Genomic DNA, 13,840 nt, shown 5'->3' on the forward strand with positions numbered 1-13,840 from the left:
TCTTATTAGTGAAAGACACTTCAAAGATAGTGTTGAACTTACCATCTTTTCTTCTCATAAAAATCTTCAGTTTTTTTTATCAGAGATACCTTTGGTTCCCACTGGTGCGATTTTTTTTTTTCACGAAAAACGGCTCATGGATAGCGAATGCGGGAAATTCGCCAAAATGTTCACACAGAAATGGTTCACTACAGTCGTTGAATCGCAAATATACTATGTTATAATTAAAAAGCATATGCATAAGAATAGGCTAAATCAAATTGTAGAAGCTAAGAAAATATTCAAAGGGCTTACCTATAATAGCCTTGGCTAACTATGCCTAATGAAAAATATAAGTCTTATCTATAACATGTTTAGTTTCTCAGTCACTTGCAATTTATGGCTCTACAATGATTTTAATTTAAAATAACGGATGCGATTTTCAACGGCTCAGTAGAAATATTTCAATGCAGCCGTTGAACCGTTGTGACGCGGAAACTTGCAGCAAAAAACGGAGGAAATTTGACGCATCACGAAAAAACGGCCGTTTTTGCTTGAAACCACATCAGTGGGAACCCAGGGATAGACAGATAGGCTTTGAGTAGATTGGGATGGAGGAGAAGGGATGGGGATGGAGGGAAAGGGAGGGAGGATGGGGATGGAGGGAGGGAAAGGGATGGAGGAAAACCACCTAATCAACACATAACTGTGTCGGTTAGGTGGTGCGTTGAGCTTTTAATAGTAGTAGTAGTTTGAAGTTGGAATTTATGGTCAAGAAACTGTTTACTTCCAACAAAAACTGAGGATTTAATTTGATGAAAAATTGACGAGCTCTGTGCAGCCTTCGAACTATAGCTTCACATAGCAATATAACTTCGTTTATTATACTGCCTCATAAGCCTTACATTCCCAGCGACTACATAGACACGACTTACTTTATTTACTTGACATACAGTTCTTCCAGTACGGCGTAGAGAACCATGAGACCAGGTTGCTTGCCCAACTCGTGGGTTAAAAAATATACATAGGCAAACACAAAATACGGAATGGTTTATTTTGACGCGAAAAACTGTGGCTCAATGGTACTGCTGCTGTTTGATTGGTACTGGTGATGATAATGTCAATGGTGCTGGTCACCATGCATGGGTGCCCATATGGGGGGGCAGTGGTCACCATGCCTGGGGGCCCATATGGAGGAGGCAGTGGGGGGCTCCAGCCCCCCTGGCTGAAGTATTCAGCTTTATATTTTTGTTTTGAGATTTATATTAGGCCCATAAAGCATTGGAAGGATCGATTGGATCAGGTAGGTCCCCCCTCCTAAAATTCAGCTTATGGGCGCCCATATCACCGTGTCTTGACTTCGATGCAAATTAATGAATATATTTTGATGAACTAGTTTTATGCAGCAACATGCTAATGGGGAGTTCTATTTACCTCTCTGACATTTTGTTAGAAAATTAAATTGAAGCTGTGAGCTCGTAGAAGCTACCCTAATGATGCTTCAAAAATTTCGATTTTCTTTTGGGAAGGGGGGTCAGGGGAGGACAAAACCATTTACTGGTTTCGGGACTCTGAGATTTGTTAATAACAGCTTTATGTCTAGGCTAAACTTCTATTTACTCCCAGATAAATGATATAATAACCAGAGAATTATTTACATTTTAGAATATAAGGAGCTAAATTGATTGTATCTCTCAATTTTCCCCCTAAAAATACCCACAAAAGAGGCGTTTTCTACGAAAATTCTCTTGCCAGCAAGTAAATTTATAAGGCGGGGGGATCCTGATTATAATTAATGCAATAATATGCAGTCTGGCATTAGGGTCTTTTGCCTAGGTTGAAAAAATGAATAAATTAGCTAATATATGCAATGATGCACTTTTTTGCACCAGCCACAATCTTGAAAAAAATAATTAATTCGATTCCCAAAGCTTTACCTGTGTCAACTTTTGGGGGGGGGGGGCATGTTTTGAAATTTTGATTTGATTTTGTTTATGATTTGAAATTTGATTTTGATCATGTTTTGAAAATTTGTTTTGAAATTTTGATTGATTCTTATGCAGTACTGTCACATTTGGAATCTGACTCGTTTTCAATCCGCAATCATTATGATTGCGGATTTTGGGGTTTCCCCACTAGGAAACCCCAAAAATCACTGAAGTCTGAAAAGAGACAGCTTAACACCTCCGGGTTAGTCTTACATTTGAACTTGCACGTTGTGTCGATGATTATGCTTATTATTGTTACTAGCTATGTTATTTGCTTCAATTATATTTTGTTGTTTTTTTCTTGTAGCTATGTGGTATTACTTTTCCTGAGTTTGCTCTGACCTGGTGTAATATTAGGAAGATATTCAGCAATTACTATGACACAAGAAGGGTAAGTGTGATAAAGCATAGTAAAATTAAGTAATATATATAGTAAGTGTCCATAGTGTATAGTAAGGTCAAGTATAGTAGTCAAGTATAATGAGGTGTGTTAGTGTCCAGATCTTGATATTAATTTGAAAGACAAACAAACACTAACGATCCCGTGCCAGGTTTCGGAATTATTGTACCTGCGGACCCATGTACTCTGGGTCAAGGCCCATGTCCCAGAGGTCTCTTGCGTCCATATCCCTAAAAAAATGTTGATTGATATATTGAATATTGATATATTGAAAATATATTGATATTTCTCTGTTTAAAACAGCTTCTTTGTGAGGAATGCATAACTTGAAAGTTTGAAAATGATTATAAGTCTTATAAAGAAATGGAAAATTTACTTCCTCAGACTTTTCATTGATTATTGGCGTGCCCAAGCTCGATATCAAATATTGGCAGTCGTCGATGTTAGGCAACAGTGACGTGAAAACCTGCTGAAATTTTTAAAAAGGAATTAAAAACATTTGCAAAAGTTGATTTCAAAAGGACAAGATCATAATTATTTACCAATATTAAATCAAAAAATAAAGTTTCTTCGCGTAAAGTAAAGAGCGAATTTAAGACTTAAAATGAGTAGACGTCAAACCTAACTAGCAAAAACTACTATCAATAAAGAAGTGACACTAAAAAAGAACTGAGCAAAAAATTAAAATGAAGTCAAACTTAAAATGAACATAGCTTACCCAAAATGACAGTGGTTTTGCTACCCCTGAAACCCTAAAGGTCTCGAGTGTCATTTTTGCTTTACCCAAAACTATGAAGATTTCACAAATTGAAAGATTTGCTTGCCCAGTCGTGTTTTCTGTATGAATTAGAGATTATTTTTTAAACAATTCTTTTTAAAACATGTATATTTAAATTAATTGCACTAAATGTTTTATGCTTATAAATTTTGCCGTGAACAAGTGTGTTGTTGCCGTCCATAAGACCCCCTGAAAGTTTGAGTGTCATTTATGCTTTACTAAAAGCTAAAAATAAACAGTTTATATTGAAAGGTCAGTTTAGCCAATTGATTTTCCACATAAGAGGCAACGCACTAGCGTTGTTTTCGTAAAGAGTGATGTAACTCCCATGTACCTCTTTCTATTTTTTATTTGAAAGGAATGTATTACAAAGGAAGAAACCTTTGAAGAAATGTTTTACAAATTAGGCTTATAAAATTAAATTTAATCTTAAAAAATACAGTAATAGGAGAAGAATTATTTTTTAGAGTTTGGGCTGTATTAAAATATTTGACGTTATAATGAAAAAAAAAAATGTATTTGCTTTTTTTTCAGAAAACCGGAAATCATGGTCAAACCATTTTGGGGAGTTGAAGGGCCTGCAACACCCCTTTTATTTTTAGTAATTTATTTCGATCTCAAGTTTAAATTCATTATTTATTTTAATCTCTATTAGTTTTAGGTTTCATTTCTTCATTAATAGTAATTTATGATCGTCTTATGTTTGACGGGTTTTTTTTATTTATTTTTTAGTTGTATACAGTTTTTGTATACATTGATAGTTATAATGCAAGTTTCTGTTGATTTATTTTAGAAATATAGTTGTAGTAGTTGAAGAATTCTTTTTGAAAGAAGTATCCCACCATTGATCAGTCTGTATACTATATTTTGTCAATGTTAAAGCTCAAACAGGTCATCTTTCAGCTATAAATCTGTGGATAGAAAATCGGTTTTCTAGATTTTTGCTCCTGAAAGACTGCTAATCAAATTATATTTTCTTAGACCTGTTTCTCTTCTCCAACCAGGGTTGCCATCCCAATAATTTATCACTATTTCTAGTGATTTTTATATTGCATAAAAAAAAGCACTAAATCAGCCCTCAAGTCATTAGATTATTGAAGAAGATCACTAACAACCATAAAATCACTAAAATCTAGTGATTTTTTTCACTGATATCCACTGATATCCACTGGTGGATATCCACTTATTAAAGCGGGCCTTCTGACAAGTTGAATCTCATCTTTAAATTTTATTATTCTTTTCTTAGGAAAATTTTCTAGGAAAATTCTTAGGAAAATTTGGCTTAGTTTCGTTTTCAAGTGTCGCGGTTATAGCATATTGTAAGCAGGTTCGACGAAAATCATTTTCAGGTCCTCCGTGTTCTACCCAACGAAGTTTTAAAGCGTTGTCATCTTACGGGCCCCAAGCGTGTTGGATACAGATTCTTCAAAATTAGAACAAGTCAGAAAAGCGTGTTTGAACGTGGGTTCTGAAAGAACTGAACACGGACACTGAAAACACAAACACCCCCCCCCCCCGTTGACGACACTAGCCCAAAGTTTACGAACTGGGTGCAAAGGACAAACCACAGATGACAGCTGAAATCACAGCTTCTCTCTTTTTAGGAAAAATTCATCTTAGTTCTAAGGATTCGGTAGGATTACAGACTCTTTTTGTTCCCACCTGCTGGTATATTTCCTTCTCCCTTATATATTCTTTGTATTGATAAATCTTCATAAGAAAATAATCAGGGCTTTCTGAGTAAAATACCTAATAGCCCCGCCCCTTCTTGGAAAAATTTACCTTTCCCATGATTGGGTTCCAACTGAAAGTAACTGAAGTAACTGAAATTTTAACTGAAAGTAAGGAGCGACATTAAAACTTAAAACGAACAGAAACTATTCCGTATATGAAAGGAGCTCAACGCCTCGCTCTTTACGCTAAAGTTTTTTATTTTTTAAAAAAAAAGTTGTGAGACAGAGTCAAGCTTTAGCGTAAAGAGCGAGGCGTTGAGGAGGGGACAGCCGCTTTCATATACGGAATAATACCTGTTTGTTTTAATTTTTAATGTCGCTCCTTACTTTCAGTTAAAAAATTGTTTTTTTTTTATTTAATTTCTGAAATTTTTTGAATTGATGCAGCTTTGATTCTGGCTCACCGTACATGAATATTAAAACAAAATTTGGATGTTAATTTTACTTTTTTTGGCTAAATGGCTTTCTTGAAATTTTGTTCTGACGTAACTTACGTAACTTTATTTCTATATTCGTCTATTTTTATTACGTATATTAGAGGGCTTGCCTCCTAGTCAATACCTCGCTCTTTACGCTAAAGCTCAAATTTTGTTCCAATTCTTTAAGAATGACCCCTTAATCATAAAGGCCGTTAATTAGAATAAATAAAAAACTTTACCGTAAAGAGTGAGGTAATGACTAGGTGGCGTACCCAATCATATACATAATAATTTATGTTCGTTTTAAGTTCTGATGTTGCTCCTTACTTTCAGTTGAATTTTTTTTTTTTTTTTCTGATCGTTTTTTTTTAAAGTACTGGGGGATCTGGTGCCCCCTTTATAGCAATGTTCCTCCCCCAATTAAAACTTCCTACATGGAAAAATCCTCCCATGTAACCCCCATCCACCCCCCCCCCCAACTACTTGAAAAAATCCCCCCTGAAAACTTCTGTATACTTCCCAATACCCAATACTATATGTAAACACTGGGCAAAGTTCATGACTTCGAGAACTTCCCCCGGGGACTGTGGGGGATTAAGTCATCCTCAAAGACATAGTTATTGTATTTTTCGACCATGCTGAACAAAATGGCTATCTCAAAATTTTGACCGGGTGACTTTGGGAAAAAATAGCATGGGAGGGGGCCCAGTTGCCCTCCTTTTTTTGGTCACATAAATGGAACTATAAATTTCAATTTACTTTCGATTAAACCCTCTCACGATATTATAAGACCATTGAGTTTATAGGATAACCCCTGAAAAAAAAAAAAAAATAAACACACATCCGTGATCTTTCTTCTGGCAAAAAATACAAAATTCCACATTTTGCAGATATAAGCTTGAAACTTCTATAGAAGGGTTCTCTGATATGGTTAATCTGATGGTGTAATTTTCGTTAAAGTTCTATGACTTTTATTGGGTGTTTTCTCCTTTTTGGAAAAATAAGGCAAATTTTCTCAGGCGCGTAACTTTTAATTGGTAAGACTAACCTTGATAAAACTTATATATTTGAAATCAGCATAAAAATTTGATTCTTTTTATGTATCTATTGGTAGTGAAAATTCCGCTTTTTAGATTTTCAGTTACTATTGAAGTATTCGTTAGTTTTAGAGTATTCGTTACCACGAACTGTTTGATAAATCTTTTCATAAAATAAGAAAATAATCATGGCTTTCTGAGTAAAATATCTAATAGCCCCGCCCCTTCTTGGAAAAATTTACCTTCCCCATGATTGAGTTCCGACGATTGGATAGGATTACAGACCCTCTTCCCCCTCCCCCCTACTGGTATATTTAATTCTTTCATAGATATTCTTTATATTGATAAATCTTGTCATAAAATAAGAAAATAATCATGGCTTTCTGAGTAAAATATCTAATAGCTCCGCCCCTCCTATGGAAGATTTATCTTTCCCTTGTTTGGGTTCCAACGATTGGGTGGGATTACAGACCCTCTTCCCCCCCCCCCCCCTCTACTGGTATATTTCCTTCTTTCGTAAATATTCTTTATATTGATAAATCTTGTCATAAAATAAGAAAATATTCATGGTTTTCTGAGTAAAATACCTAATAGCCCCGCCCCTCCTAGGAAAAATGTATCTTTCCCATAATTAAGTAGGAATACAGAACCTCTTTTTATTCTGAGTGGTATATATATATATATATATATATATATATATATATATATATATATATATATATATATATATAACAATCCCACCATGAACGATCAGTTTCTATACCAAATTCATTAAGCTTTAGGCTTTTAGACATTTTGTTTCAGCTATAAATCTATGCCTTGGAACCTGACTTTTACATTTTGCCTCCCGAGAGGCTTCTGATCAAATTGCATTTTCTTAGACATGTTTCTTAGACATGTTTCTCTTCCACAGCTACAATGTTGAATATCTACTTCATTATTTCTCCCTCTGAAGAAAAAATATTTCTCTTTTAATTTATCTTAGGTAAGCTTTCCGAGAGAAAATTTTTGAATTGCAAGTGGTCCTTCATCAATCTACTCGCTAATAGACAAGAGCTCTCTCTCTAAAAAAAACTTTCTATTTCTAGTTAGAAATGGAGAGGATTTCGAAGCTTAATGTGCTTTAATTGATGGATTTAGAGTAGCTTTCCATTTTCTATTCTTCGGGTGGTTTTCTATTAAACGTGTAATTGGTAACAGCCCTTGTTATTGATGGAAGGAAATTTTTCGCTTCCTACTGAGGTTTGATGCCTCTTAAACACGTGAGGTTTGATGCCTCTTAAACACGGCTATGTATAATTTATAAAGGGAACTGAATGAAGGAGTGGGTACGAAGTAAATGTTTAAAAAAAGATATATTTTCGTGGTGTAATTTTCCTGGTGTAGTTTTTGGAGATATCATGCTCCCCCACAGCCCCTGGGGAAAGGTTTTTAAGTTACAAAGTTTGTCCATTGTTTACATATAGTATTTATTACAGGGAAGTATGTATACATTTTTCGGGTGGGGAGGGTTTCTGCTGATGTAATTTTCCACGGGGATAATTTTCCATTGGGAGGGAAGTTTTCAAGGGATGAATTTTTCAAAGAAAATTTTACACTGGGGGGGGGGGGAATTTGCCAGAATTCCTAAACCAAATTCTTCTATGTCTTGCTTTCTCTTCGCCGATTCACTTTTCCGCATGGCGATGTTAAGGGTAACTGTCTGTGGTAAATTTTCACCAGGGTTGAGATGTCTAGACTCTAGAGAATAAATCCGTGAGGAAGAGGAATTTCTCTGTGGAGGTGTAGCCAGACTGCTCCTTCTTAACACCTCGCTCTTTATGCTAAAGTTTGAATTCTGTCCCAATTCTGTGAAAACGGCTCCTGAAACACCATGTTCGTTTAATTAGAACGATAAGAAGCTTTTTTTTTTAAGTACTAAAAACTTCAGCGTACAGAGCGAGGTGTTGAGGAGGAGCAACCCCCTCAGATACCTTTCTGTTCGTTTTAAGTTTTAATGTTACTCTTTACTTTCAGTTAAAAAAACATTTTTTTCTTTTTACATGCATAGAAGTATAGACCTGAGTCCATTAAATTTGTTAATCCTCTATTTCCTCTTTTTTTTTACAGAAGTGTCTCTTCCGTCTATTAATGAGTTGATTGATCAAGTTGTACTCATGATCTAAAGATCAAAATGATTTTTTTTTTTCAAATCGCCCATACACAAAGTCGAGAGGCGTCACATCCCCTCTAAACAAATAACTGGCAAAATACAGCCAGTATTTTTTAATACTGGCTATAATTAATAATTAATTTTTTTTTAATTAATTAATAAATTAATTAATAATTAATAAATTTTAAGGATATAATTAATTTTTTTTTGTCCAATGAAATCCTCATCTCCCAAGAAACGAATTATCAAATAGATTATTCATTCAATTTTTCATATCCCTTTTTTCTTTTCCTTAGAATCCACCGCTCTTTCATACAAATCCCGTCAAAGTAGAAATCCCCCACTTCCATAGAAAAGTAAACAATAAAGCGCTTTCTCTATTCGTTTGTTTGATTCGCATTTCAATAGAAATTGACGAACTGGGCCGAAAATTGATACGTGTAACCAATCGGAATGAAAAGATCAAGATGGGTGTCAGGGGGCTTGCAAGGGAGAGGATAGCAAATATTTTGCACTTTTGTTTGCGCTTGTAGCACGTATCACCCTCTCTGGTAGGAGATAATTAAGAACAGTATGGGGGAGAAAGGGGTTTGTTGAAGGAGGGTTAGCATTTAATATTGTTAACCTTAGCTATTTCAAAGCTTTTTGTACAGACGAGGAAGCCAAGAGGGGTAGGAGCTATTATAGGGGGATTGGGCAAATTTGAGCACTCACATTTGAATCATAATTTATATGAAACCTATTTATATGGTTTAACATTACTACTTCTGCTTTACACACAGCATATTTCATATTCGATTCCGGATGGAACCATATTTTGATTGTGAGACCTTTTTGTTTCTACAGGAAGAAACCAAAGAGCCGTATGCCTTTGGTTTCTACCGGAAGATCCGTATGCCTGTCGGTGCTTCGAGCACTCAAGCTTGAGGCTGATACCCCCCCCCCCCCACAGGTATGGACCTTTGCACCGAACCAGACTGTGTAAACCTCTATTTTCAGAACATAAATGGAGCAAGAGATAAGTTAATAGTTTTAGTCGAAATACTCAAGTCATTCGAAATAGTGTGTATAGTAGAGCACCAGTTAAGTGGCGTTAATAGTAATCAGTTGGAAGTTCCTTGTGAACACGAGTTCTTCAAATCACAGGAGGTCGTCCCTCTGGCGGCATTATGATTGGAGTAAATAAGAGCCTTAAGTGTATTTTACTTGAAACGAATGATACTTTTGTTGCGGTTGATCTAGGCCATGCCGTATTTCTTGCAGTTTATATCCCTACTAATTACCGAAACGAAAAATCTAACGAACGTTTTGCTAAAGCATGTGCAAGTGTCTAAAAAATTTCTCATAAAATATGAGCATCTGGTAAAGTCATCTTGCTTTGTGGCGATTTTAACACTGACCTTACTATTCCTAGTTTACCGTGGTCCCAGAGCTTATTATCATCACTTCCGAAAGATCTAACTGTGGCAACGAATAGCAGAAATTACACTTATGTTCATAATTCAGGTTGTGTGGCAAATTTGGACTTCATAATCTCAGATATTGAATCATTAAAAAAGTCTCTTGTTAAAGTATCGGATGAAATGTTGATTAGTGGTCATTCTTACCTTGAAGTGTCTGTTGTTCTAAATGTTATTTGTCATATGCGTTGTAGGCCGAAATGGTTTCAAAAACAGCTATGGGATAGGATAGACGTAAACTTATATGAATGCATATTAGATTATATTCTCAGTAGAATTAGAATTCCTTTTCACCTCCTATCACAGTCTAAAAAATTTCACTCGGTGGAATTAGATATGTAATATGCTGAAATAGTTCATGCTATGGAAGTTGCGACTTCCGTTGCAGTTCCTGTTATTAGAGTCCGTAAAAATACACAAAAAGGGATAGTCTGTAATACCTCGGTTGGGCGAAGCAAAAGAGAAATATCGGCTGTGGTATCATATTTGGGATCAATGTGACCGACCGAGAAATGGCCCCCTTTTCCAGATAGATAAAACAACAAAAAAGAAATATATAAAGTTAGTGGCAACATGGAAGAAACAACAAGTAAAAGATATATCAACCAAAATTAGGAATAATCCAAAGTTACTTTATAATGAGGTTAATAGATTAACGCAATCATCAGCTGATATATCAGACAGAATCCTGTTGGAACAATGGTATGGACATTTTATTTCAGTATTTTCGTCCAACCCACCATCAACTGAAGTGAGTTATCGTGAATTGGTATATAAGCATTTTTTCTTCGTTGAACCCGTATAAAAACCTGGTTTATTTTTCTCCATCTTTAGTTCTGACTACAGTAAAATCACCAAAATGCGGGATGTCTCCAGGTTCAGATGGTTTGTTGCCATAACACCTTTTGCATAGTACTTCAAAAATAGTAAAACATATTAAGTTATTATATCAAGCATTAGTAATCCAGCATTATGTCCCTTCTTTGATGGGAGAAGGTAGAGTAGTTTGTATACGCAAAAAGGGCAAGGATCCTTCATATTGTTCATCGTATAGACCTATAGCACTTTTTTCTGTTATTAGTAAATTTTTTGAAAATATTGTACTTCCATATTTATAAACAAAATGGGATGTGGGGGACCATGCAATTGGGTTTTTGAAGTGGTGTAGGGGTTCAAAATGCACAAACAATATTTCTAGAAATATTGGAACACCATCATAAATATAAGAAACAACTATTTGTGGGTGGAGTTGATATTTCAAAAGCGGTTGATAGTATGTTGCGTAACCACGCTTTTTAATAATTGTTGCGTAGTGGAGTGAATCCATTTATAAGCTAGTGTTTGACGGGTTGGTATGGTAATTCATCTGTGAGAATTTTTTTGGGAGGGCAACTTTCAGACCGTATTTCTTTGCGTCGTGGAGTAAAACAAGGGTCAGTTCTTATCGCTATTATTTATGATTACGCAATTATAATAGCCGCATGGTACCTACCCCCATATGTGATTGACGGTAACGAAATTATCCACTTGTCGTATGCTGATGATATTTTGTTATTTTCGGACATTTTAGTATCAATACAGAATACAATTAATATATTGCATTCACATCTGCGGGAGATAGGATTAGAGATTGAACCTACTAAAACAGAACTCCTAGTGACAGGCAATAACAGTGATTTCCAGCATCACTCAATTAGGTGGGATCTCTTAATATCTTTAATAATGATTCTATTAATTACCTTGGCTTGCCTTTTGGCCCAACAATTACAGCTACGCGGGAGTTGGTGTTATCGTCTGTACTGGGAAAACTTATGGCCTGCTAGTCAGGGTGAAAGGTTGTTTTGATAAACAAAGACTTGCTATAATTTATAATTCAATGTTTGCACCTCATCTATTTTTCAGTGTTCCATTTTTGAAGTTTTCAAGTAAAAGGGATAAAAAGCGTATCCGCGTGTACTTTTTCCGGTTTTGTAAATATTTCCTTGGAATTCCACTATGGTTCAAAATAGGTATATTATACCAAAATTCGGAATATTTGATATTAATGTTAAAATGGAACAACAATACGACCGATTTCTTAGACAATCTAGAGAAAACAGAATAAAATTTCCCCTTAATTTGCTCGTTTAATGGAAAAATAGTTTTGTCGCCATTGTTTCAATAAAACAGCCATTTATGCGTTATGTATTATGAGTGTTTATGCGTTACGTTTTATGAGTGTTTTTAGAGTTATGCACTAATGAGCTATCATAAGCTATTTGTTATATATTCATGAATTTTTGAGTATTATAAGCTACTTGTTGTCGTCCTTTTCGTTAGAAGTGTAATTTTGCATTTTTCAGTTTTCTTTTCATTTATTTCCTATACTCCTCTGTGTACATCATATATGTATAGAGGGCATAGATAAATTATTATTATTATTATTATTATCAAAGGAGACGGGCAAGAAGAGATAAGGAGGACTTTTTGGAGGAGGGTAGTTGGTCATAAGTAATAATAAGACAAACTATGGTAAAATTCTAGATGAGGGGCTTTTTACTATCTTAGAAAATAGTTGCATTAGGAGAATGAAATTTTTTGGAATAAATTTAGAGCCTAAATTAGGCCCCGGGAAGGTGTTTTTTTTTTTTCATTCTCTACTCCTTTTCTATTTCTAAGCTTGACGATTTGTTTGGAAGACGGCTTCTATACCATTTTTAACTTTGGAACAAAGTAAGTTTCTTCTTAATTTTGATTTGAACCTGATTTTCTTTCACTTCAGGTTTTGAAAATACAAAACTGATTATTTAATTTCACACGTTTCTCCAAATTCAATAAAACCATTTAAATCAGAATTTAGCAAAGTTATGAGGCTTAGAAAACTTTCCTTGGCCCTTGCGTGTGTTGTAGATCTATTTCTGAAGATTATATTTTTAAAACACAAAATTTGCACAGATTCATCAAATGTCAAAGGGGGAAGTCAACGATCAGTGTCGTTCATCAAATGTCGCTGATCGTTCATGGTGGCATTCCCCCCTTTAGAGGGGAGAAGGATGAAGGTAGATATTTCAGAAGACCTTGTCGGGCATAGTTTAGACTCCGGAAACATTTCTAGAAGTTTCAATCACCTAGCTGAACTACCTTCCAAGATAGTGAAAAGCACCTCATGTAGAATTATGCCAAAACTAAAAATGGGTACCAAAAGCATATGATGTAATTATTATAAGCATTTCTGACCAACGCTGGGCAGATCTGTTTGTAAATAATAAAAATAAAATCTTAGATAATTCATTCAGTTTTTGTATATCGCCTTTCATTGGGAATTCATAGTTCTTCTATCCAAATCCAGTTAAGATTACACCAGCAGAAAGTTCGCCCCTCCCCCACCCGAAAAATGTATGCATACTTCCCTGTAATAAATACTATATGTAAACAATGGACAAACTTTGTAACTTAAAGACCTTTCCCCAGGGGCTGGGGGAGCATGATATCTCCAAAAACACAGTTATTCGGCCTTTCAACTATGCTGAACAAAATGGCTACATCAGAATTTTGGTCGGACAATTTTGAGAAAAAAGGTGCGTGGGAGGGGGCCTAGTTGTCCTCCAATTTTTTTAGTCACTTAAAAACACCACTAGCCCTTCGAATGAGCCCTCTCCCTATATTCTAGGACCACTTGATTGATACGATCACCCCTGAAAAAAAAAATAAATAAACGCGCTTCCGTCATCGTTCTTCCGGCAAAAAATATGGAATTCCACATTTTTGCAGGTAGAAACTTGAAACCTCTACAGTAGAGTTCTCTGATACACTGAATCTGATGGTGTGATTTCCATCCAGATTCAATTATTTTGAGGGGGTGTTTTGAAAATCAAGCAAATTTTCCCAGGCTCGTAACCTTTGATGGATAAGACT

The 13,840-nt window shown here is 35.2% G+C and overlaps 1 protein-coding gene across 1 annotated transcript in view; it reads left to right on the forward strand.

The window, feature by feature from the left end:
- LOC148949786 (3'-5' exoribonuclease 1-like) overlaps positions 1-13,840 on the forward strand; it is a 54,465-nt gene that overhangs the window by 24,673 nt on the left and 15,952 nt on the right. Inside the window, exon 5 of the mRNA XM_089093747.1 lies at positions 2,275-2,358. Within this exon, the coding sequence (XP_088949873.1) occupies positions 2,275-2,358 (84 nt within the window). The remainder of the gene's footprint in view (positions 1-2,274; positions 2,359-13,840) is intronic.

This window comes from Artemia sp. Qi Xiang Cuo, chromosome 8 (genome assembly GCF_049724085.1).
Source record: "Artemia sp. Qi Xiang Cuo chromosome 8, ASM4972408v1, whole genome shotgun sequence".
Taxonomy (NCBI): Eukaryota; Metazoa; Arthropoda; class Branchiopoda; order Anostraca; family Artemiidae; genus Artemia; species Artemia sp. Qi Xiang Cuo.